At 51.2% G+C, this 25,672-nt stretch overlaps 1 protein-coding gene across 4 annotated transcripts in view; it reads right to left on the bottom strand.

Annotated features, from left to right (window-relative positions):
* SLC4A5 (solute carrier family 4 member 5) overlaps positions 1-25,672 on the bottom strand; it is a 72,174-nt gene that overhangs the window by 19,524 nt on the left and 26,978 nt on the right. For 2 of the 4 annotated variants that reach the window (XM_045193787.3, XM_045193789.2), the window contains exons 3-15: positions 24,978-25,138; positions 24,001-24,156; positions 22,637-22,732; positions 20,009-20,064; positions 16,570-16,727; positions 15,900-15,987; positions 14,837-14,991; positions 14,274-14,459; positions 13,006-13,180; positions 10,986-11,119; positions 10,054-10,325; positions 5,847-5,914; positions 1,032-1,232 (exon numbers count right to left, since the gene is read on the bottom strand). In XM_045193787.3, the coding sequence (XP_045049722.2) occupies positions 1,032-1,232; positions 5,847-5,914; positions 10,054-10,325; positions 10,986-11,119; positions 13,006-13,180; positions 14,274-14,459; positions 14,837-14,991; positions 15,900-15,987; positions 16,570-16,727; positions 20,009-20,064; positions 22,637-22,732; positions 24,001-24,156; positions 24,978-25,138 (1,906 nt within the window). Of the gene's footprint in view, positions 1-1,031; positions 1,233-5,846; positions 5,915-10,053; positions 10,326-10,985; positions 11,120-13,005; positions 13,181-14,273; positions 14,460-14,836; positions 14,992-15,899; positions 15,988-16,569; positions 16,728-18,490; positions 18,602-20,008; positions 20,065-22,636; positions 22,733-24,000; positions 24,157-24,977; positions 25,139-25,672 lie in introns of those variants that run through there. The other 2 variants (XM_045193788.3, XM_045193790.3) reach the window with 2 other exon arrangements.

Raw genomic sequence — 25,672 nt, 5'->3', positions numbered from 1 at the left:
AACAACTCTTTAGTTTGGTGAAATCTAAGGTGATTGTAAAACTTATGTGGAAATGCAAAAGGCCAAGGCATTATTGAAAAAGAAGGACAAAGAGGGAGAAGTTGGTAGATATACAGACTCATTATAAGCCACAGACATGAAGTTGTGATATCAACATACAAATAAACCAATGAAACAGAATAAAGAATCTAGAAATAGACCCCCATTGTTTGTGAAATTTAATATATGGCAAAGCATTGTATAGCAGTGGGAGAAAGAATGGTCTGTGTTTAGAAAAAAAGTTCTGGCCAGCTGGTGTGGCTCAGTGGATTGAGTGCCGGCCTGCAAACCAAAGGGTGGCTGGTTTGATTCCCAGTCAAGTCAGGGCACGTGCTTGGGTTGCAGTTCAGGTCCCCATTAGGGGGTGCGTGAGAGGCAACCACATGTTGATGTTTCTCTCTGTCTCTTACTCCCTCCCTTCCCTTTCTCTAAAAATAAATAAATAAAATCTTTTTTAAAAAAAGTTCTGGAACAACTGACTATACGAAAACAAGGAAATACCATCTCATATTATATGCCAAAAGTAATTTGATAGATTGTAGATCTAACATGAAAGGAAAACAATGAAATTTTTAGAAGATAACATAAGAGAATATCTTCTGTCCAATATTTTCTTTGAGGAAAATTTTGATAGATTACAGCAAAACTAAGAATTTCTAATAATAAAAATATACCATTAAGAAAGTTAAAAAGAGTGGGAGAAGATATTTGTATCACATCAGGAAAATGAAAATTTAAAAAACACAAGGATTTACTACTACACAAAAAGGATAAAAATAAAAGTCTGACAATAGCACTAAGTGTTATCAAGGGTACTGACAACAAAGGGACCCAGGTCCTTCTGACTCCAAGTCCGTGCTCTTAATGTGAAAACCTCAGTGAGCCAGTGCTGATGTGTCTGTCCATACTGTGAGTGGGTCAGAATCCTCTCAGGGAGACCTTGCAAATGATCTGACTATAGGTCCCCTCCTATAACTGCAAAGTGAGCTTACCTTGGTAGGGAAATAGCGGCTGAATTTGAACTTTTTCAGGGTCAGGGTCATGGAGTATGTCCCGAAGAAAAGGATGAAGGACATGAGGGCCAGGTCTGGGATGAACTGGCAGGAATTCCCGAGCAGGCGCCCACCGTAGTTCAGACATTCCTTCTTGCTCAGCAGGGACCAGTCCAGCGCTGTGAGGTTAAGGGGGTTGTACTTGAAGACCAAGCACAGGAGAGAAAGGGTCAGGGCTGTCCTGTTGGGTCAGCTGTGGCCTCCCTTGCAGTGCCCAGGCAGCCCACACACCCGTCCTGCTCTCTGAGAGGCCCCATCCCTCCTGCCCCATGGAGCCCAGCAACAGAATGATGCCCCTGGGGACAGGTTGCTTTAAGGACCAACAGGAGGCTCCTTTGGAAGATCAGAAGCTGGGACGTGTTTTTTCGTTGTGTGCTGGGATGCACTGCTGTGCTGCTAGCACAGAGGAAAAGCACAGCAGGTGGGATGCCCCTCCCTCAAAGGCCTGGCCCTGAGCTCAATGAATCAACCATGGTCCTGTCAGCACCTCCTTCCTGGAGTGTCTCACACTGACTCTCTCCTTCCCTACCCCTACACATACCCTTTCACATATTGGGGTTCAACCCCCGCCCTGTCAGACCCTTCTTGGGTCAGTTGCTTCAGTCACTTCCCCTTATGGTGTCCCAGAAGCCTCAAATCCAGGGCATATACATACACAGGAATATACTCATGTATTATAAATATTCTTATGTATATTCCTGTATGCATATATTCACATACACAGGGTCCAGCACAAATAACGTCTCTTTTTTTTACAAAATCTTCTATTACAAAATCATAAGCATGTAGTTCTGTAATATAACACTATCACACCGAAACACACCATATGACATTTTAGGTGAAATGTCCAAATTAAAACCATAAATTATTACACCCATATTATCACCCTACCAACCACACTCAAGCAGGCCTTACTTCGGCTGGACCCTGTATACACGTACATATGTTCCAAGGTGTATATTCATATACATTCTTATGTTTCTAGGTATAATAAAAGGAGAGTAATTGATCATAAAATTTAATATATATTAAAAATTTAATATGTAAACGTTCAGGAACATACATAATGAAGTAAACAGATGCTTGCACCCATAACGGATGTTTGGATTAGAGAAGTGTGGTGGCTTGCCTTAATGACAGTCCCCAGTGAATCATGCCTCCCTGTGGCCACGCTCCTTTGCAATGTGACACTCAGTTCAGTTCTCCCATCAAAAGGTGAAGTCTATTTCTCCGCCCCTTTAAGTCTGGGCTCCCCTGGGCTGACTGAGACCAACAGAAAGGGGTGGAAGTGGCTTTGAGCAGGTTCTAAGCCGAGGCCTCCAGGAGCCTCGCAGCGTCTGCTCTCACCGTCCTGGAACCCTGAGGCCACACCGTCCTGGAACCCTGAGGCCACCATGCTGTGAGAAAGCTCTGGGCCGGACAAAACCGCAGGAAAGAGAGGCCCAGCCATCTGCTGAAAGTCAAGGTATCCCTCAGTCAGCATAGCGATGAACAATGGCCCCTGCGGGGTACCACGCCTCTACTGCCCCCCTGGTCCTGCCCAACATCTCTCTGCCAGCTTATCTCTGTGGTTTCCCTGTGCAATCCCCACCCTCACACTGTCTCAGCCCGGTGGTCCACTCACTGCCCTGAAACAGCTTTGTGGTTTTCCTCTGCGCCCTTCAGTTTATGCTTGTCCCTCAGTCTGGAATATATTTCTCCATAGAACCAACTTTCCCAATCTTTAAGACCAGACCGCATTCCAGTTTCTCCACAAGGCTGTCCTCTCCAGCTCAGAGTCACACATTTGGCCTAATGACACATGGCATGCTCGGCTTGTGCTGCCCATTACTTTCCAGGTTCATCTCCACAGACTTATTATTATACCAGCAAGTTTGAGAGCAGAGCTATTACAATTGTCCCAATTGTCCCCTTTTGCCCCCCTCCATCCAGTACCCCCATTCCCTCCAGCAATCCCACCCTTAGTTCACGTCTGTGGGTCATGCATGTAAGTTCTTTGGCTTCTCCATTTCCTATACTGTTCTTAACTTATTTTTCCCCTATCTATTCTGAATTTACCAATTTGTACTCCTTAATCCCTGCACCTTTTCCCCACTATCCCCTTCCCCCTCCTAACTGATAAGTCTCCAAATGACCTCCATATCTATGTTTCTGTTTCTGTTCTGTTTGTTTGCTTAGTTTGTTTTTTAAATTCAATTGTTGATAGTTGTGAATGTATCACCATTTTATTGTTCATAGTTTTGATCTTCTTTTTCTTAAATAAGTACCTTTAACATGTCGTATAACGATGGCTTGGTGATGATGAGCTCCTTTAGCTTTTCCTTGTCTGGGAAACTCTTTATCTGCCCTTCGATCATAATGATAGCTTTGCTGGGTAGAGTAATCTAGGTCGTAAGTCCTTGCTTTTCATCACTTTGAGTACTTCTTGCCACTCCTTTCTAGCTTGTAAAGTTTCTTTTGAGAAATCAACTGACAGTCTTATGGGAACTCCTTTGTAGGTAACTCTCTGCTTTTCTCCTGCTACCTTTAAAATTTTCTCTTTATCTTTAAGGTTTGGCAGTTTAATTATGATGTGTCTTGGTGTGCTCCCCCGCATCCATCCTATTTGGGATTCTCTGTGCTTCCTGGACTTGTATGTCTATTTCCTTAACCAAATTAGAGAAGTTTTCATTAATTATTTTTTCAAATAAGTTTTCAGTTTCTTGCTCTTTCTCTTCTCCTTCCAGGACCCCTATAATTTGGATGTTGGTACGTGTAAAGTTGTCCCAGAGGATCCTTAGCCTATCCTTGTTTTTTGGATTCTTTTTCCTTCTTGTTGTTCTGATTGAATGTTTTTTTCTTCCTTATGTTCCAAATCATTGATTTGATTCTTGGCTCCATCCATTCCACTGTTGGTTCCCTATAAATTTTTCTTTATTTCACTTAGTGTAAACTTCATTTCTACCTGGGCCTTTTTTTACGCTGCTGAAGTACACCATGAGTTCCTTGAACACCCTAATAACCAGTGTTTTGAACTCTGCATCTGATAGATTGCTTATCTCCATTTTGTTTAGTTCTTTTTCTGGAGTTTTATTCTGTTCTTTCATTTGGGCCATATTTTTTTTGTCTCTTCATTTTGGCAGCTTCCCTGTGTTTGTTTCTATGGATTAGGTAGAGCTGCTTTGACTCCCTGTCTTAGTAGCATGGCCTTTGGTACAAAAGTGCACTGGTAAGTTGGATAGAACAGAGCCTTAGGTAATTGTCAGGGCGTGGCAATCCATGTGAACCAGGTTGATGAAGATTCCGATATGGTGTCACTGCTCTGTGGCTCTGTGTAGGGGAGGTCTCAGAAAGGGGACTATGCTGCTGCCTGTCTTCTGGAGTTTTGTCCATGAGGAAGCTGTCCTCTGGCACACACCCTGATGCCAGACACTTCTATTTCTACCCTTGTGCCACTGATGCCCTTCCAGCTGCTGCCTTGGTGCTGGGGCCCAGAGGGAGTGAATCTACATAAGTCCTAAGTCTGTTTCAGGCCATTTAAGAGGAGACGCCTGAGAATCCCACAGTTTATTCCATCACCCCAACCTCCACTGGTTTTTACAGCCAGAACTTATGGGGGTACTTAACTTCTGGCACTGGAACCCTGGGCCGGGTGGTCTGGTGTGGTGTTGGGATGCCTCGCTCCCAAGGTATCCCTTCCAATTTTTATCCACTTGTTCAGTGTCTCCACGTCTGCACCCCTTCTACCCATCTGGATGGATGTGACTTGTTTAATTCCTTGGTTGTTAGACTTCCAGTTTTCTGATGATTCTGGGTGACAGTTGTTTCGTATTTTAGTTGTAATTTTTGCTGTAGTTGAGCAAGGAGGAGAGCTGTGTTCACCTAGGCCTCCAATTTGCCTGGAAGCCCCCAAGTCTGTTTCTCACAGGGCGTTGTAGCCCTCGCGGCACGCACAGCACTTGCACACAGCCATTCAGACATAGGTGCTGACGGGTACCATTCTTCCTCCCCAAAACCAGATATTGGAAAACCTTAGGTTAAACTGTCAACTGAGCAGTCAGTTACCTGTGTGGGGGTAACTGAAGGAACCACCTAGGGGACATGAGAGGGTCAAGAATCTCCCCCAGGTCCAACCAGGTGCTGCCCTTCACCTGGCTTTGGACTTCCCACCATTGGAGTCTGAACTTTTACAATTTTTTAAAAAAGTTTTTAAATACAAATTAAATTTTATTATAAATTACTCTCCTTTTATCCCTCCTAGTAATGAGGGCCCCTGCTCATCATCATTAGAAAAAGCAGGCCAGATCTGAGGGCCTGGGGACACAGCAGCACAAAGGACAGATCAGGTTCAGTGAGCGGGGAGCATGAATCAACTTCCTGGGGCTGAGGAGTGGCATTGCTGGGTGGGAGCTGAGATCCTGGGAAGAAAGGCAAGGAAGAAGGTGGAGAGACGGATGGGAAACTTTGTTCACGGCGTCGTTTGTGCAGCCCTACTTATCATTCCTTACATCTGCCTCCCCTCTCTGTGTGCACGTGCGTGTGTGATACTTCTGCACATGGATCTAATGGAAAGAGGCAGGTTATAAAATGGCATTTTGACAGTAGATATGTAAATTAAAATGTGCATCGACAAGGCCGCACAGGTGACTGTGACGGGAAGCTGGGGCTGACTTTGCAACTCTGGGTCACCACAAGATGACCTCAGTTTCCCAACTTTTCTCACTTACCCCCCAAACAAAAGCTACCCAGTGTCTGACATAAGAGGGAAGGACTTACCAGAGAAGTGTTGGCGTTTGGTGGCAGCAGGGCTGAAGCATTGAACCCAGTTGTATTGGTTGTATTCGCTGTGGGTGAGCATAGGACATGGGGAGAGTCAGCAGCTGCTGGGCAGGAAGGTTGCGACCACTGGCTCTGGGCCACCACCCTTCCCCATCTTCCTCCAGGCCCTTAGAGTCAGGGATTGGCTCCACCATGAGGGCAGCACGTTGAACCCCCACCCCGCTTCACTCTCCTCACTTTTCCCAGGGAAGACGGGGTGGTGGGGGAGCCTGGCCACAGCTCGGACAGACCAGCTGAGCCAGTCTAAGACAGCTCCTGTCCAATGCTGAAGGACTGGCTTTAAAGGGACCCACTGCCAGGACACAAATCCATGCATGCTGTGCCCTGTGAATCCCTACCGGCCCCTGGACCATGTCTGTGCTCTTAGACTTAAACATTTCCAAAGAACTATTCGATGCCATGCACCACGCAAAACCCTTACACACAGCATCTGGCTAAGTCCCTACATCTGAAAGAAGTCTCCCCATTTTAAAGATGAAGCAACTGAGGCCCAGAGAAGTTAAGAACATGCCAATAGCCCAAGATCACACAGCTCATACTTGGAGGAGCCATGATCCATCCCAGGTAGCCTGGCCCAGAGCCTACACACCCCCAGCTCCACACAGTGAGCGTCCTTCCCTGCCCCACTCCTATCTGACCACGCTTCCTGCTTCCTTTCTGTCCTGCCCATCCATATGTGAGATATATATATGGATATCTATCTCTATCTATATATATTAGGACAGTGGGGCCTGTAAGAACTCTTTGGCTTTGATATTATCTTCTCTAATCTGCCCCTTGAGTGCAAGCTGAGGAAAATTAAACCCTGGTCCTGGTCCAGGATCCCTAAATCTAAGTGGAGCATATGACCGTTCCCATCAGGGGTCATGAGAAAGTTTGAGAGGAACCGTGACCCTCTCCCTGGGGGATGTGACCATCCATTATAAAGGCAGGCCTTGGCGGGCCACCAACTTCCTTTTCTGTCTCTCCTGCACAGCCTGGGGAGAGGGGAAGGGCCAAGTCCTCCTCGCCTTCCTGCTCCGCCTGAGCAGTACCTCTGTGGCAGGTTTGGGGAGGAAGGAAGCCACCAGCCACTCAGCTGGCGACAAATCTGAAATGCGCTGCAGGCCCCATTCAGCTCCTGCTGGCTGTGGTTAGGGACCCGGAAGGAAGAAGAGGTTATTCTTGGAGCTTCCTTCCGCCCCCAACAAGCCGCCATGGGGTGGATGTGACTGTAGGGCCCCTCTAAGCTGCCCACTTCTGGGGAAATTGGGGCTGGAAGTGGCGAAAGGATTCAGCTTTGACACAGGTCACAGCATACACAGAAGCTCTACAACCCAGAGGTTTGTTCCGATTATTCTGAAGAAAGCTCCATTTCTTAGAAATCAGGGACGTTTGCTGCCTTTCCCCGCACCATGGACGAAGAAAACGTGACGCACAATGAACAATGGGGTAGAAAGCTGGGCAGGAAGGCTGGCTCAGGGCGACCCACGCACATGCTAGAGGGCTCCCAGCTAATGTCTGAGCCTGGGGGGCTGACTCCTGCCCACTGCCAAGGCCGTCAGGAGGGACATTCCTTTGATGTCTTCTTCTTAGGCTTAGCCGTTCATTTACAGCGAGAACTTTGTAGGAGCTACCTGAAAGCCACTATGAGATGAAGGAAGAAACATAACATGGAAAATTCCAGAGAGTATCCACGTATCAGATATTTTAACATTCTAGTGTTTGTAAATGATACTCACTTGGGATCGAAAACAGCCAAGTCAGTGTGGGCAGCATCCGTAAACAGAATACAAACCAGTTACAATGGAAACAGGATTAAATTTAAAGAGTGTCCCCAGAGTGCCAGTGAGTGCCAGTGTGCCAGAGTCCGGCTGGGTTTGCGGTCAAATGAGGAGCGTGGAACAATTAGTAAGGAAGTGGTCCATGGACTGGGAAAGAAACCCTTCTCAGTTAGTGACCCCCGCCCCCTGCCCACTCTCCTAAATGTCTAGAACTTTCTTTTTCATATTATCCTAATCAAAACCAACTAGTCCTGGGTCCAATTCCTTCATTCTCTGTGAAGAAACTAAAAATCCAACTTTACTAGGGTTAATGGTTAATAATGCCTCAGTTATTAATGAATAGGTTAATGGGGCAATAGTTCTCAAACTTAAACATTCATCAGAATCACCCAAAAGGCTTGTTCATACACAGCTGACCCTACCCCAGACTTTCCAATTCAGCAAGTCTGGGAGGTAGGGCCCTGGAACCTGCATTTCTAACAAGTCCTAGACAGTGCTGATGCTGCTGGTGGGGGGCCACACTTGAGAACCATGACAATAGCAGGATCCAAAAGGGTGAGGCCACTGAGGCGCCTGGGCAAGACCGGGGTGGTGGTGGTGGGCACTGTCTGAAGGCAGGTGAATCTCATTAAGCCTACCGTTCGTGCTCCTGTTTCTAGGGCACCCCTAGATTTGTTCTTTTTCTGGAGACATTCTATCCTCAGAATGGATGAAGGTCCACATATGACCCCAGAACTGGGAATGCTTCTCAAAGAGAGCAAGGATGCATACTTCCAAGCAGCACGTCCCAGCTCAGGACAAAGGACAGCTTTACCAATCATTGGATTTTAATGGGATGTTAGAATTAATGATAGGAAGCCCTGGCTGGTGTGGCTCAATGGACTGAGTGCCGCCCTGTGAACCCAAAGGTCGCCAGTTCGATTCCCAGTCAGGGCACGTGCCTGGGTTGTGGGCCAGGTCCCTGCTTAGGGGCATGCCAGAGGCAACTGATTGATGTGTCTCTCACAAGCATAGATGTTTCTCTCTCTTTCTCCCTCCCTTCTCTTTCTAAAAATAAATAAAAATATAAAAAAATTAATGATAGAAAAAATGGAAAAAATAAGTCTAGACTTTGTTACAAAACCAGTGCAGGGACGTAGGGAAAGAGGGTACCACCACAACTACACTCTCAGAGGTCAGGACATCCTTATCTCCATAGGTCCAAAGCAGGGAGCGTAATAATAGTGCAATAAGTATTTGATTGGCTCACATGAATACTTTTAACTGGTAGTGTTATTAAGAGGCTGAACAACACACTATCTCCTTATTTCCTCCGCCCCCACTGGAAAGCCTCGCGAGGGTCCCATGAGACTGGCCGGGGCAGCACTGGTGTTTCACTCATAGCCAGGAGAACTAAGGTTTGATGTGACCTGGGGTGGTCTCTGGACCTTAGTCGCTCTCTGTGTTTATAGCCTGGTGGTGCTCAGAAATATACAGGTGGACGGCCGGCCCCTGCTCTGCAGCATTCTGGGCACTCGGGGCACATCCCTCAGAAGGCTCTCTGGTCCATGATTATGACTGTGAAGGAGGCCAGGGGTCAGACTATGGGAAGACCTAACTTTACAGGTGACAGTTTTTGGTCAGAAAGGAAGCATAAGAGTGGCACCGAGCATTATCAGGTGACCCGTTGGTTGACTTGGCTTCCTGTCCAGTGCAGGGATCCTTTGTTATGACACGTTTGGCAGATGGGCACCTGAGTAGCGCCCAAGTAGCTTGAGATACCCCAAGGGGGCCAACACCTCTCAGGGTGCAGGCTCCACCACTGTAAGCTCTCCCCTGAATTCAGCCAGCAGGTGGCTCCCTGGTACACAGGGTGAATCTGGCCTCCCTGTGACAGGGCAGTCCTTCCCTCACACCTCTCCAACATGCTGAATAACCCCAGGTTGCCAGCCGTTCTTCAGATGAGATGATTGCCAGACCCTCTTGCACCCTGGCTGCCCCTCCACCCGGGAAGTATCCCGGTCTGCAGGCATGTTCATCCCTCTGCTGCGGTCTCACCTTATGTTCTAGGGAGAGCTCACAGTATCATGTGCTCGAGAAGCTGGGAAGCACCCCTGACAGGTATGGCCTTCCTGTCACGCCCGCACTGAGGCAAAGCAGGCCTTCTTCCCTTCCTGGGGCATTCTTGCTCACCCCTGATTGCTACCCTGGGCTCTGGTATCCCGACTCTAATGAGAGCTATTGTACTTTCCCCTTGTTCTTCTTCCAAGCACTGTTTTCAAAACTCTGCATTTGCCCTTCAAAGCAAGCTTACCCTCCTGCACTTGAGTAGAGACATGTGATGGAGGGAAGTGGCAGGTGGGTGGGTGGGGGCCCAGGGCACCACTGGGGTTACCGGTCACCTGTGTCCGGAGCAACACACTCGCATTTGTAGGTGGTGATGGAGTCGGGCTTGAAGTCCATGTTGATGGGGTAGTACGTGAAGGCATGGATCATCTTCTTGATGGCATCGTAGATGAAGATGAAGCTGATGAGGGTGGAGAAGCCTTCCTCAGTGAAGCGGGTGATGTACTTGATAATGAAGCTGGCGTCTGCGGCCACCAAGATAAGGCACTGGACAGCCGAGTGGAGGCCAATCCAGAGGCGGAACTCCATGTAGTCCAGGCCATTGCCTCTGGAAGGCAGAGGAACGTGGGGGGCCTCCAGCCCAGCTCTCTGGGCTGTGCGTGGCTCCCCAGGCACACCCTGAATGGCTCATCTGCCCCTGCTCTGGCACAGATGCCCCCTCCCCACCAAACTGCAGGAGGACTAGAAACAGGGACAATTCCTGGGTGGGGTTGTCTGGTCTTTGAGAATTCTGAAAATGGATCTCATGAGGGTGGCAGGAAGGTGCTAGACACCTCATTTCTCACAATTTGGTAACAAACACCCAGAGTGAGTGAAAAAACAAGGGATTTTAGACAGACAGAGCTGGGGGAGGCCTTAGGAACAGCCTCATGGTACAGATGAGGCAGCTGAGCCTGGAGTGGCGACGGGGCCTGCCTGGGTCAGAAGGCTACTCTTCATACACTGCACTGGCTCCAAGTCACAGCTGCTCAGAAGCAGAGTGGTGTAAGCTCTCTCCTCTCGTCTTGCCTGGGTGTCTCCTTATCTGCTAAGCCCCTATGCACTAAGATGGCTTAAAGGCAGGGAGCCAGAGGGACCCCCTGGCAGTCCTCCGCATAGGTCTGGACAGCTGTGGTGCCCCCTCGCCCCTGCCTCCTTTGGGGTCACTCCCCTGCCCGGGTCTCAGCAGACTGCCCCTACTGTGAGGGGGCCACCAGCGAACACCTACTTGCTGAAGTCAAAGAGGAGCTTCTCGAAGATGAGGATGGGCCCCGTGCTGCTCAGGATGATGAGAGGCTGTCCCGAGAAGAGGCAGAACAGGGAGCCGGCCATGGCAGTGCCCAGGAAGCTCTCCATCACCCCCTGGGGGCACAAGGGGTGTGAGGCTCCAAGGAAGCAGGAGAAGGGGTCTCTCGGCACAAAATAGAACACAGCTATCCCACCAGGGGCCCGGGCCACAGTGCTCATCCTTTATTCCAGGCTCTCTGCTTCCCAAATTCTGCTTCCCATCTCCTACGCCGCAACCTCCCACAATCGCCAGCATCACTCTCTCTAATTCCATTTGGGCGAAGGTCTCATGTGACTCCCTTTTGGCACCCTGAGATCTAGAAAACAGGGTTGCCGATGGCTCTACTTGTCCCTGTGCCCATTCTACTCCCAGAGGACGGCCCATTTATCTATCCAATCATTTAGTCATTGAAGCACCTATTAGGTGCTTTTGGAGGTTAGACTATTCATTAATTCAAAATTCATTAAGTGCCTACTATGTATCAGGCATTGTGCTAGATACTGGGGACCCATGAGCAGACAAGACAAAGCATTTTCAGTCTAGTGGGAGACATAGACAAGTGACCAGGCAATGTCCCTACAGCACTTTCTTAACCTCAGCACTATTGACCTTCCAAGCTAGATCATTCTTTGTTGTGAGGGACTGTGTTGTGCATTGCAGGATGGTTAGCGGCATCCCTGGCCTCTACTCACTAGATGCCAGTAGCAACCCCTCCCAGTTGTGACAACCCAAACTGTCTCTAGATATTGCCCCATGTCTCCAGGGGGGAGAGGTGTTCAAAAGCATCCCTTGCTGAGAATCTGTGCGAAGGAGTGTGATAAGCTGGGGTAAGGTCAGGAAGCACACGGTAGGAGAGAAGCGGTGGTCAGGAAGGCCTCTCCAGAGGTAGCTATGTGGAAGCTGATACTCCCACATTGAGCAGGGAACTGACTAGGAAGAGAGGGCAAGTGCAGTGATGAGAAAGACTCCCAGGAAGAGGGAACGGTGTTTACAAAGGCCGCACATGCAGAGAGCATGGCCTGAAGAACCGAAAGGTGACCAGCATTGGTGGGAAACAGAATGCAGAATGGGTGAGGAGGACAGGAATCTGAGAGAGGGAGTCCTGGGAGGTGAGGTGTGAGTAGGACCATGCATGTCCTAAGGGCTGCTTGGGGCAGCTGGATTTATGAGTCGATACGTGGACAGCTGGGTGAACCATGGCGTCACTCGCTGTGCTGGTGGAACAGCAAGTCTGGAGGGGAGATAACGAAATGCAAAGTGGGCTCTGTGAGTTGGGGGTTCCCGAGGGGCAGCTGTATAGGCATGCCCAGAGGCAGCTGGGCATTGGACCTACACAGCTCAGGAAAGTGGTGTGGGCTGGAGATAGGCATTCATCTCAATTTATCTGGGAAAGGGGTCTTCACCTTAATGTTCTGAGCTTTCTAATGGTTCTCTCTTGAGCGCCCCCTTCAGAGAAGACCCTTACTTGGAGCTCAAGCTAGTGTGTGCTGAGCAGGTGTTTTCCCGGGAAGACTTGTACCACTGTCGCGGTAACAGTTTACCATCTTTCTGAAAATGTCTTAACTCCAAGCTAAGAATTTAAGGGTTTTTTTCTTTTAAAAGTGTAGGGAGGTCACAATTAGAAACTCATTAATTGTACTGATTAATTTCATTCAAGCATCTGTGGGGAAAGTATCGAATAGAGCAGATGATTCTCCTTAAATTTCGCTCCATTTACATCGTCCTTAAATTTGGTCTTTAGTAACATGAGTTAGTCTTACATCTTTTAATAAAGTTGGCTTGTTACTAATTTTTTGAAGGGTAAAGGATTATTAAGAGTGATAGTCCGAGCCTGGATGGTGGTAGATGAAAGCCAGGACTTGCTGCGGGGATTACGGGAAGAGGCTCCTTACCGCCACCCAGTGGCAGCAGGTTTTACTGAGGTTTGCACTCCGGGCCCGTGTCCCCAGCACCCACACACCTGGTAATTGTCGGTGGCATCCCCCAGAAGCCCTCCAAAGGTAATCGCGTTGGTGATGCAGCCCAGGTAGATGAAGAGGATGGCAGAGATGGACTGGATGTGGAAGCCATCGTAGAAGTCACTGAGGAACCAGGGCAGCTTCCTCTTGACATCCAGACACAGGCCACCGAAGAACCTGTTCAAGACAGGGCGGAGCGCTGCTTTCTCGCACGAACCCCAGAGCAGGCGCAGGGCTATTACGAGAGTCGCGGAGTCGGGGCCGAGGAGCGGGACTTGGCGAGGAGTGGATGGGGCAAGGGCCTTTCCGCCAGAACATTTAAGAACGGGGGAGAATTCTCTCCGGACTGCAAGTCTGTCGTCGCGTCATCTCCACCGGGAAGGGTGGGCGTAGACAGCCCGGACGGGAGACGGGGCCTGATGGGAATGTGCCCTGGAGTAGACCTAACATGCCCCCGGGACGGGAATCCTGGGGTCCCCCGACAGCCGTCCACCTCGCGTCTCTACTCATCCGCAGGGCAACTGCGCTCGGCCAACACAGCAGTGTCCGAACAGGAGACAGAGACATCCCAGGTTATAACACTGATTTACTGTGTCCTTCCAAAACACTTACTGAAATCTTAACCTGTGAGTGCGGCCTTATTTGGAAATAGGGCCTTTGTAGATGTAGCGAAATTAAGCTGAGGGCATTAGGGCGGGCCCGAATTCAATATGACTGGTGTCCTCATAAGAAGAGAAAGATGCCACACGAAGATGAAAGCACGGGGAGAACACCATGTGACCACAGAGCAGAGACCGGAGTGGCTCGGCCGCCAGAGGGGGACACCGAGGCCTGACGCCCCCCAGAAGCCGGGGAGACGCAAGGAAGGGCTCCACCTAGAGGCTCAGAGGGAGCACAACCCTGCCGACGTTTGGACTGGGAACCTCTAGCCTTCAGAACTGAGCGAGAACACATTTCTGTTGTTTAAACCACCCTAGTGTGTGGTACTCGGTTACGGCAGCCCCAGAAAACTAATAGAGGTAACAAAGGGTGTCTGGAGAAAAGTATGGGCCCCTCCACTCCCGTGCTGGGTCCCGCTTCCCTCCTACGGGAAGCCTTTCGCTGGGTGCAGGAGGGGCTTTGAGAGTATGGGAAGGAAATGAGTGCATTGAGCAGACCCGGTGGCTCAGTGTGGGCGCTGCAGGGAGAGGTGGGGGAGGTTCCCACAGGTGGGTGGGAGGGAGACACGGCTAAAGGATCCTGGCATCACTGCCAGGCCTGGGGTGGGCACCTTCCTGTCCAGATAAGCTCTTCCCCGATTTCATGCGTAGCCGGCATCTCTCTGTCATCGCCGCTGCTCCCTCCGCCAACCCCACCACCGCCACTGCCACCTCCAGAGCCACCTCCTGCAGTCGCGCCGACTCCCACCACAGAGCCATTCATCTGGCCCAGCTCGGCCAGGGAGAACACGGATTTTCTGGAAGAAGAGGGAAGTGGGTCAGTGTGGTGTCCAATCCTAGGCAGGGCTCAGCCCTCTGGGACTGTCCCCAGAATACCTCTTATTTCTCCCACAAAAATAATAAAATATCTTAAAATACAGAGAAAAATGCAGGAAGTGATGGAACAATACCCACACACAAATCACCCAGATTTCATAGATGTTCAAATGCAGCATATTTGTTTCTGATATTTTTTAGAGAGAAATAAAATGAAACTGGAGGGGGAAAAAGTCTAAGCCCATATATGCTGGCATCTCCCTTTTAAATCTCCCACCCAAAAAGAAAAGAAACGGCCAGACTGGAAGTTTCCTTCGTATCGCTGCTCCGGTTGCCTCCCCTCCCCTCACACACTCACCTCTTGTCTGCAGAGGGCACCTTCTTGGGGGGCTCGATTCGGATATTTGGGTCCCATTCTCCAGGGGGAAGGACGATGACCTCATCCAGAAACTCATCGATCCCGGCGATCAGATCGTCCCGATTGCGGGCTTTGTAGGCCACGCCGCTGAAGAGCTGGCAGCGAGGAGGAAGAGGAAGGTCAGCCCCGGCTGAGGTCCCCTCGTTACCCTCCCCCTGGGAGCACACCACACACCGTTTCAAAAAAGCCACTTTGAACCACTGCTCTTGCTGCCAATTTGCTCTCAGTTTTGGAGAGGAGAGCAATAGCTCACAAGGTGAAACATGGCCCAGTGGAAACAGCAGCCTTGGGGGCAGGAAGCCCCTCTTGGATCTGAAGGCCAGGTCTCCACTTGTCGGACTTGGCTTGAGTGACTTACCGGCTCTGCTTTCAGTTTTGCAGAGCTGCTCATTGGAAAACCTGTGCAGAGCCCAGTCCGAGAAGCTCAGCTATTTCAAGCCTGTTGATAACTTCCTAGCCCTTCGTCATTCCACACTGTCTCCAGTGTTATTCCTGATTTACACATCTGATTGAATTGTGCCCGTGTTTAAAATCTGCTGGGAACAGAGCATGAACTCTCCGCTCCGCGCACAGGCTCCGTATGGTGGGTCTCTGACACACCTCTCTGTGTCCCCCACTGCTCTTGAAGCTGTACCCCTGAGCCGGCATTGAACCACTTCCATCCAGCTTCTCCATCTCTGAACCCAGGCCCCTGTTCCCTTTGTCTGGAAGGCCTGCCTCCTAGGCTTGTGCTGGGTCTACCTACCTCCCACTCATCTGTAGCTTTAAAGCCCCTCGTGTGTGAAGCCTCCCCTGGCTTCCTGGATTATAGGTCTGTCTCCCTGCTTAGCTGATGCTCCTAAAGGGTAGTGACTAATCCCTCATTTTCGCAACCCTCAGCACCCTACACACAGCCTGGCCCACAGTAGGTATTCACACGTGTGGATGAATGAATGAGTGAGGGTACAGCGCCCGATTCAGGAGCCATGGCATTCGGGAGGGCATGTTCCTCGTCACCACTCACATCGTCCACCATGAGCGTGGCAATGGCGCGGCCAATTTCATTGTAGGACTTCGCTCTCCCACAAGGCCCCAGCAGTATGAACAGAAATCTGCGCAGAAGACGAAGGAGGAAGGCGAGAAGGAAAAATGGGGGCAGGTGAAGAGAAGGGTTCTCTGGCTCCAGACAATATCCGTTCTTGATTTATTAACTGGCTATAAGCGTGTCCCTTCCCTCTTCTGACTCCCATGTTTGCTTTGGGGAGACGGTCCCTCTCCACTCCCACCCGCTGCCCTGCGAGCATCCTCCCCGAGCTCCGGTGTCCCAGAGCCCACCCAACAGCACCTCTCCCGCAGCCGGCTCCTGCTTTAGAATGATTATTTTATTTTTATTTTTTTTAAATATATTTTATTGATTATGCTATTACAGTTGTCCCATTTCCCCCCCCTTTATTCCTCTCCACTCTGCACACCCCCTCCCACTCACATTCCCCCCTTTAGTTCATATCCATGGGTCATAGAATGATTATTTTAAATACACTCTCTAAAACTCTTGCCTAGAGACTATATCCCTCCCCAGCCAATCCCCTCACTGTCCTAGGTTTTAGGGGCGTCTCCACCAGCACTGCGTGCTGACTGGGTAAACAGCTAGTCCCTGAGGGCAGGTGTGCTGCGCAGATTTCAGTGGCCCTCACCTGGTGGGGACGGGCACCTCGGTCACTCCTCCCAGCATGGCCGACTGGATGAGACGCACGAAGGCGATGAAGGGCTGGTCCAGGAAGTCCACCTCCCCCACGAGCACGTTGGAGGCTTCTGAGTCCTTGGGGATCTTCTTCATGAATTTGTTTTTCCGCTGGTCAAGGAGAAAAACCGAGGCTCCCGTGGATACTCACAGTCACGGTTTCAGCTCTCACTCCCCCACCCCCCTTCAGATTGCTGGACGCCTAACTTTGAAAACTTCTCCCAGCCTTTCTCAAGAGACTCAAAAAATACCCACTCTCCCCCATTGTGCAGGTGAGGCACTCAAAGCGTGCTAACCCTAGGAACCAACCAAGCCTCTGCAGATGGGGAGGGACGGGCAATGACTTGATCCCTAAGATGTTCTTTGATGGGTAGACAATTGCTCAACTCAAATGTGAGCCGAGGGGTCAGAGAGGAGAGCCCCAGTCTCATCCCCCAGCCTCTGCGGCTCCAGCAGACGGAGTCTTGGCTCTTACACGCCAGCCCCCACCCCTCCCTCTCTGCCTTCACCTTGGGTGGCTGCGGAAGGAATGGGTGCCCTTCTGATGGCCAGGGCAGATGCACTTCGTTTCCCTTTGCCACCTGCTTCCTCGCTGACAGGAACCCCTGGACCACTCCTCAGAGTCTGTGGGAGACTCCCAGACCCCCGAGTCACCCGCAGGGCACCTCCCAGGAAACTCATAGCTTCTGAGACTTTACAGCTGAGACTGTCCAGGTGCCCTCTCGCCTGTCCCTCTGGCTAGTGTCTGTTCAGGGCAGGAAGGTCAAATAGAGCACGGGGTGTCTGATGGGAGAGGCGCTGGAGACAAGCCCTCTTCCCAAGCTTATTCGCACTGTCTGTGTCTATGACCTCATTCCTAGGGTAAGACACTGACTCCCCTTTCACGATGGAGATGCCCCCGGGATGGTTACATACCGCCCACAGCTTAGGATGCACTCATTTCTCAGATCGCTTTCCCCCTGGGCAGCACGGGGATGGGAACAGGACAGAGATAAGTTTGCAGCGAGCTGGCAGAGAGGAAGTGTGTGTGTGGGGGGCAGGGCAGGTGGAAGTCCACAGTGGCCAACAAAGGTGGGAAGGGCCCGGGAGGTGGAGGTGAGAGCTCCAGAGAGACCCCGTGGACGCCAAGAGTCCGCCACCCACTCTCCCAGGGCTCTCTTGTGGGCACAGAAATGTCTGTTTCTTGTAAGCTCAGAGAAGACACACGTTTTTTCTGTCACTCTCTCTACTGAGGGGGGTCAACTGTGGACAGGGGCATGGCCAGCGGGCCCAGAGCGGCCCCCGATTCCCTCACGGTGGGGATGCTACACACTGGGCTGGGCGGCCTGCCAGCGTGAGAAAGGGCACATGAGCAGGGCTACACCCTTATAATCTTTTAAGTCCAATCAAAAATTAAAACTCTGCAACCACCCAGGCAACAGCCTCAAGGACTCAGACGCAGTGAGAACAAGCAAGGGCAGGGGTTAACGGGAAGGCCGGAGTCCTCACAATTCAAAAAAGTCCCTTTGTCCCAGCCGCAGTCAGCTGATTCATAAGCAGCATTCTTCAGAATGGAGGGTTGGTGGGCCGGGGCAGCCACGGCCCCCTGCCCGCTCTGTGCCCACAGCATCAGGCGGGCAGCAGGTCCAGGGGACAAGAGGAGAGGAGGAGCAGCAGGAGTGCCCTGGAGAGCAAGGCTTTGGGGAAGCCCAAGCACACTCATAGTCCAGGAGGGAGAGAAGCTGAGACAGGGCCGTGGTCCTCCCTTGCAGGTGGTGACATGTTTGGTGAGGAGCCTGGTCTGGGCGGTGACACCCCAGAAATGGTCCATGCTGCTGTCCTGGCCGCCCTGGCTTGGACATGGTCTGGACCAGGTCCCTGCTGGCCCTACTTCCGGAACCCATGGGGAGTCTGGTCCAGCTCTGCCGAGTGACTGCGCACGGCTCTGCTGTCTGAATCCCCCCTCTGCTCCCTGGGAACCTGCCCAGGGCGGTCGTGGAGCCGTGACAAAGAGCCTGCAGAGCAACTGCCTCTGGCCTTGAAACTAAAGAGCGCCCACTGGCAGACAAGCTGCTGCTCCCACAAGCCATTGCTGCTGCAAATACTGAGAAGCAGCATGACCTGGTCAGTTAGAAGAGCTGGACCTTGGACGCTGGGCTCCAATCCCTAAATCAAGGCAGCATTGCCTGGGAAAGCAACAGCTAGCATTCTCCTTACTACTTAGACGTTTATTAAAATAGGTTGTGAATGACCTTGACTAGGCAGCGCTTCCTTGTCATGGCTCCACTGCCCGTGTGCTTGGCTGAACTCAGGTGGGGATCTTCTCTAAATAACATCCCAGAATACTCGTTCCTCGGTCACTTCCAACTTAAGAGCTCTGGAGGCAGACTGCCTGGGTCAAACCACCGTTCTGCCGCGCTTCAGCCACATGAACGTGGGCATGTTATTCACCTGCTTTAAGCCTCATGGTCTCCTCAGTAGACTGAGATGATGGTAGTGCCTTCACGACTCTCAGAAAACGCTTGGCCTGGTGTGCTGCATGCAGTGTGTGGGTTTCAAATGTTAGTTGATGCAGTTACTGTTGTTAGTTTATTATTTTGGCCACTGAAGGGCCCTCGGGACCCTGACACGAGGGACTGCTTTTGTTTTGCCTGCCACCAAACTTGGGGTGCCTTGGAGGCCAGGCTGTCACCCAAGCTCCTGAGAAGTCCTCACCAAATTTCTGGTTCTTTCATCACCTTCCTACTCCTGGGGGCCCAAGAAACGGGCCCCTGAGGGCCTCTGCAGGGGCTGGAGTTGAGGGAAGCTCCTCTGAGCTTCCCTTAGTGGCATAGTCACAGGGTCCCGGGCTGTGGGCCTTAGAACACGGACTCAGCCTGTTGGTAGCATTCTGATCTCACCAAGAGGATTGCAGCCAAGCTGGTAGGGGTTGGAACTGCTTCATCCCGGCCTAGCCAAGGTGGAGACATGCGGCCGGGAAGTCCAATCGACTTGCTATCACCACTGTCCCCACAGGGAGGCCCCGTTGCCAATCTCTACCAGCCCAGGCCCCCACTCCATCTTTAAAGGTACTTGTGTATCACACAGGAGGTGAAACTCCATGTGCCGGTCTTCTCTCTCCAACTGACCCCGAGCTCAGAGACAGCTGGCACTTACCTGACCATGCTTCTCTGCGCCTCACGCCTCCCCGGGCCTGGCACAGAGCCAGTACTTGGGGCTCAGTCCATACCCACGTGATGGAGTGGGCAGCATCACCAAGGCAGCCCAGACCCCTCCCCCACCCCATGTCCTTCATGGACACTTCTGCTCCTTCATGAGAGTGGAGTCCTGCCTATAGGGACTCCCTGCCCATGAAACCAAAGGCTCCATCCTCCCTGGCCCTTCACTGCAGCCCAGTACAGGGGCTTCACTACCTGGTCAGTATTTGGGGTGCGAGAAATATCATTCATGCTTCTGCTCTGGGCGTGACCTAGGAGAGAAGGGGAAAAAGGTCCATCAGGGGAAGCCAAGCTCTCACAGGTCTTTTCCCCTTGATGCTTACATGCACCTCTCTCGTCTTCATAACCACAGAGAGAACTCCCCAGTCCTGCAGCCCCCTTGAGCTAGCCTCCGCTCTCTTTTCTTCTCTTCAATGGCAGCTTTCTTTATTTTTTTAACGTGCCTTCTTCTTTTAAAATTCTTTTTTTAATCTTCACCATGAAGGATATTTGTTTATTGATTTTTCAGAGAGAGACACACACACAAATGTGAGAGAGAAACATCTATTGGTTTTCTCTGTACATGACCCGACTGGGGATCAAACCCACAACTTAGGTATGTGCCCTCACCGGGGATTGAACCTGCAACTTTTGGTTGAACAGGACGACGCTCCAACCAATGAAGCCACCTGGCCAGGGCAATGGCAGCTTTCTTAAAAGAGTTGTCAGACCCCAGGTTCTACTTCTTCCCTCTCACTCCTCAGTCTGCTGCGTTCTCGTCTCTACCCTCCACCGCCATCCCTCCGTCCTGGGCAGAGACCACTTTCTGAGCAAAGACCAAGATGTCTGCTCTGTGCCAGGCCCTGGGGGTGGGGACTGGGAACACAGGCACATTATCAGGTGAGGTCCCAGGTGTCACTGAGCTTGGACTCTGTTGGAGAGAGATGAGTTTCACCTCCGTCCTCCATGACCCATGCGAGTCTTTAAAGATGGCTAGGGATTTGGGGTGGCAGAGGGAGGAAAGGTGGGTTTCCCTCGGGAAGAACAGAGGTGGCGGCTTATTTGAACTGCCCAATAGCTCCTCACTTCGGTGAAGGCAGGAGACGGTCAGCCAGGTCCAGGGGCAGCTCACAGGCTTTTGTGTCTTGCTTTTCTGTGGCTCCCCTGCTCTTATTTCCATCCATGACCCCCTCCTGCTGGGCTCTCCTGAGGATCTTGTTTTGCCCTCACTCCCTCCAGAGGCTTTAACTCCCTCCACCCTTGGCCAGTCACACCACCCCTCTCACTCCCACGCCCACACCTCTGTGGAGGATGCCCAAGTGGGGTCTCCAGTCCAGATCTCTCTCCTGAGCTCCAGACTCCTCTGGCACCTCAACTGGGTGCCAACTCATTGTCTCCCACCAAATGACTTCCCCACAGACCCTACTCCACCCAGGGCCCCCTCCCTCCCATCCACGGGCAATCAGAGCAGAAATCAACTCCCCCTTTTTCCTCACTTCCTTCCCCCGTCATCAGCTCCCATCTTGACCTTCCCTCTCCGTTCTTGTTCTCACAGCCCTGAGGCTCAGGCAAGTGACCCATCCTCACTGAGCTTTCCCAAGTGCCGCCTTAGTATGGGGCAGCTGCGCACAGTGCTGTGGCCGCTTATTCATGCCTTTTATCTGGGTCCCCACCACTGCAGCGCAGCACAGGGGCGACCTCACACACTGAATAACGGAGCAGAAGGTTCTCCTGAAGACAGTCGCTGCCTGCTGACTGCTGCCCCCTGGCATCCCTACATGGAATAACCAAGTCCAGCGGGAACTAAGAGGATCCCAGGTCACTGAGAGCAGAAAAAAAGCCCATGGCACACTGCAGCTGAGGCTCAGGCATGGGCCACATCTCCTCCCAAACCATCCCTCAGGCCTGGTAGGAGCACAGTCCTGGGCTGTGCTTGTTCATGTCTTGGCATTTCAGTAAAAGTATTTAAAGGAAAATAGGATTGCTATGTTTACACTGCCTTTCCTTCTTTATTTTCCAAGTTCCCCCTTCTCTTTGCCTCACAGCTCACCTGTCCTGTTCATCCCTGAGGAACTGCCTGAAAATGCTCTGTCTGCAGCCAGGCACCTCACAAGCCCCGCCCCATTCCTGGCACTCAGGGGGCTGTGGCTGCCAGTGTTTCATTGTCTTGGGGGCAAGAGACTATCATCCAGGGATAGGAACATCCTCTGTCCAGGGGGAAAGTAACTCACCTGTTTTTAATTCTGTTCCTAGGAGGGCTTCTTACCAAAACCAGAGCTAATGATCAATTTGATGAAGACAAAGGTAGGACCCTGGCTGGTGTGGCTCAGTTGACTGAGTGCCAGCCTGTTGACTGAAAGGTTGCCAGTTCGATTCCCAGCCAGGGCATATGCCCAGGTTGCAGGCCAGGTCCCCACCCAGTTGGGGGTGCCTGAGAGGCAACCAATCGATGTTTCTCTTACACATAGATGTTTCTCTCCCTCTTTCTTCTTCCCCCCTCTCTAAAAATAAATAAATAAAATATTTTTTAAAAAACAACGGCAGGGAGACTAAGATACAACTGCCTAGCACATGAGATGGGGTATTATGTCGGGACTTGACTTAGAGTTGCATTTTTCAAAATAATTATACAGAAAATTGTGGTTGTATATTGGGCTCTAAGAGCAGACCAGACTTCAGCGGAAAGTTACAGCTTTCCTGGTGTCGTCCTGAGAATTCTAGATGGACCCTGGGCTCTATCCCCTCTGCCTTTGAAAGTATATGAAAGAAACCCCCCACAGCTGCCACAGCCAGGACGAAGCTGTCACGAAAAAGCTGTAGCACAGTGGCGAAGGACACACTCACACAGACGGCCGTAATCCGTGCTTTGCCGCATCCTCAGGTCCTCGGTGGAGCGGCGTAGGCTGGGGCCAGCTGGGGGGCTCCGGGCCGGGCTTCGATCTGGGAGGAGGAACAGAGGCGGTTTGCCTCGGCAGCCTGGCTGGACTGCACTGCCTCTCCCGTTAATGTGGTTCATAATTTATGGTCATTTCACCTAAATAAAGCCAGGCTACAAGACCTGTGTCCTCTCCTTCCAGTAACAAGGCTGTTTTGGTTGTTTTTGGTTTTGTTTTTGTTTTGGGGGCTTTTATTGGAAGCAAGTTAATAGTCTGAACAAGATTAGAGAAAATATTTGTACTGCTGAAAGTGAGGTAGACAACCAATTGCTTAAATGGATACAGGTGTTGCAGATGGCCTGGCTTCGTCCATTTACTGGCTGTGTGACCTCAGGGAAGTAACTTAACCTCTCTGTGCCCCAGGCTCCTCATTTGTAAAATGGGGGATGATACCTATTCACGGGGTTATTGTGAGGATGAAGTGAGTTAACACGCTTCAGTGCTGGGACGAGGTAAGAGCTGAGTATGTGTTTGCCGTTATGATGCGCTAAACACTCCGCCACCTCAAACAGTTCATCTAAAGAGATCCCTCAAGGCTCTTTATTGAGCAACTTTATCGTCCTTGTTCTGCTTACTGCACTTATCTGACAAGTCCGGCAAGGTCAGCGTCTGGGCTTCACGACTCTGGGATGCCAAGGGAGGGCTGCAGGTTTGGGGTGTGTGAAGGGAACAAGCCACGCTCCCTAGTGGGCCCCAGCTCTGCGAGTCAGCATGACAGCAGCTGCCAGCTCACCCGCCCTGGCACCTGGACGTGACCCAGCCCTTCTACCATCCCGATGTGCTTCACTTTCTGCCGGGGCTCCTGGCTCCTCTTGGGGGGCCCAGTGGGAAAAACCAAGCCCTTCCCATAAGCCCCCCATCTCCACAGCATTTTGCCACCCAGACTGCACTGCACGTGAGAATCTCCTGGGGATCTTGCTTAACTCCCCGTTCCCAGGCCACACCCCAGACCAGTCCAACACAACTCTCCAGGGTGGGGCCAAGGCTTTAGGGCACATTTCACATCCCCAGGTGATTGAGAATCAATTCTTCCTAGAAACGGTTCTGCTCTGGTGGTGGGGACAACATTGGGGTGTGGCTGGGGTCCCTGAAGGCCTGATAGAGAAGGAGGCTAAAGAATCCCCAGAAACTCAGAATTTCTCCAGGATTGTGAAGTCCAGGAAGCTTCCAAGGTGCCAAGACTCTCCGGCCACTGATGTGGGCTCACCCAAGCACGGGGCCTGACAGCAGCCCCCGCGGGCCCAAAGCCCAGCAGCCTGTGGCCGGACTCACTGGTGGTGGAGGAGACCGACTTCCCAATGTCGACCAAGGAACGGTGGATGGGCTTTTTGGTCTGGTGACGGTGTTTCCTCAAGAGGACGTAGCTGACCCTCTCCCGGAGCTCCGGCCGCAGGAGGCCATCCTCAATTTGCTTCTCAATGACGTCATCTAAGTGGGAACCAAACACGCCTCATCTGTCCCTCCGCGTGGGACACAGTGACCAGGGGCGTGGGGGTTTTCAGTTTCATCTGTTATTTGTGGGATTAAAAGTGAGCTAAAGTAGGCTGGGGATGTGGAAATAGTCCCGGCTTTGCCACAAACTATTGAAATTTGCGCAAATCACGAACCCCCGGGCTCCTCAGACGTAAAAGGCTGTATGCCTGCGCGCGTCTGTGAATGTTTGCACACTTATGTGGGTGCGTGTGGAGAATTCTCTGCTCCATCAATTCTACTGTCAAAAGTAAATGAAATCATACACATGAAAGTACCCTAAGAAGCACAAAATACTGTGTTAATTGGTTTTAGTCTTAGCATGAATTCTCTTTAGGAAAGTATTTTGGGCAAAACACTTCTGGCAAAATTGAATGTTCTAGAGAGCAAAATTCACAAAAAGTTCTAGGAATAAGGCAAGCCAGCCCCTCCCTTTGCCACCCCACTAATGAGGGCTAATTTCCTAACGATGAATGATGGATGAATCATGCACCCTGACCAGAAGCAGGTTGCCATGGCAACGGGTATCTCCGCCCACACTAAGAAGCCCCTCTCTCTTTTGCTACAGTGCCAGATGGTATTTCCGAGGCTGATCTTTTCCTCCGTTGGAGCTCTACGTGGGACTGAAACTTACAGCGACCGATTTGCTTTGTGAGTCTCAGACCCAAAGCCTGGTCTCTACAGAATGGGGTGGATGCCCGAGGTGAGCATGCCACCTAGCCTGAGGGTGGGCCGGAGGCAGGAGGGGGAAGAGCTGCCCTGCTTTTCTGGGGCCTCACCTATGATCTGTGGTAAGGAGCCGCTGTCCAAATCCAGCAACACCGTTCCCGTCTGCAGGCAGGTCCGCAGCTCGAAGAGGCTGTGCAGGGACAGTGTGGCCACGTGCGGCTTGCTCCAGCGTTCGCCTCCTTCCTCCACCTTTTCTTCAAACTTTATCCACCTGGAAGGGGTAAGGATGGGGCTCAGCACGGCCAGTGTCCTCAGCAGGAGCCCCTGGCTGGGTCCCCTCAGGAGAGGGGTGTTAGCTTGCAAGTTATTCTATGCGCAATGTTGGGGTGTTGGTTCTAGGCTCACAGGCTGAAGATCTCTCAGGGACCCCCTCACTCTGTCCCCCAATCCTCCTGACGCTGTCATGCTCCGGGCAAAGTGGCATCCCGAGAATGCCCATAAATGGGCACGGATCTTTTGGGGGGTGTTGAGAGTGTTCTAAATTTGGATTTGGTGATGGTTGCACAACTTTGTACATTTACTAAATATCATTTAACTCTGCACTTAAGATGAGGGAACTTTATGATATTTTATAACAACCAAGTTGTTTAAAAAAAGTTGCAACTGGAACCTGACAACCTGGGGCTGGTCACATGTGTGCTCAGTGTCTGCTTTACCGGGTATAATTGCTGGGAGCCTGGGAAACATTTACTGACAAAAATACTTCCCCACGGGCTCTACTGAAGGGCCTGAGGTTTCTAAGCAT

The sequence above is a fragment of the Desmodus rotundus genome, chromosome 5, assembly GCF_022682495.2.
Source record: "Desmodus rotundus isolate HL8 chromosome 5, HLdesRot8A.1, whole genome shotgun sequence".
Lineage (NCBI taxonomy): Eukaryota > Metazoa > Chordata > Mammalia > Chiroptera > Phyllostomidae > Desmodus > Desmodus rotundus.
Note: the sequence above shows the minus strand (reverse complement) of the source record. Positions and strands in the feature narration are given on the sequence as shown.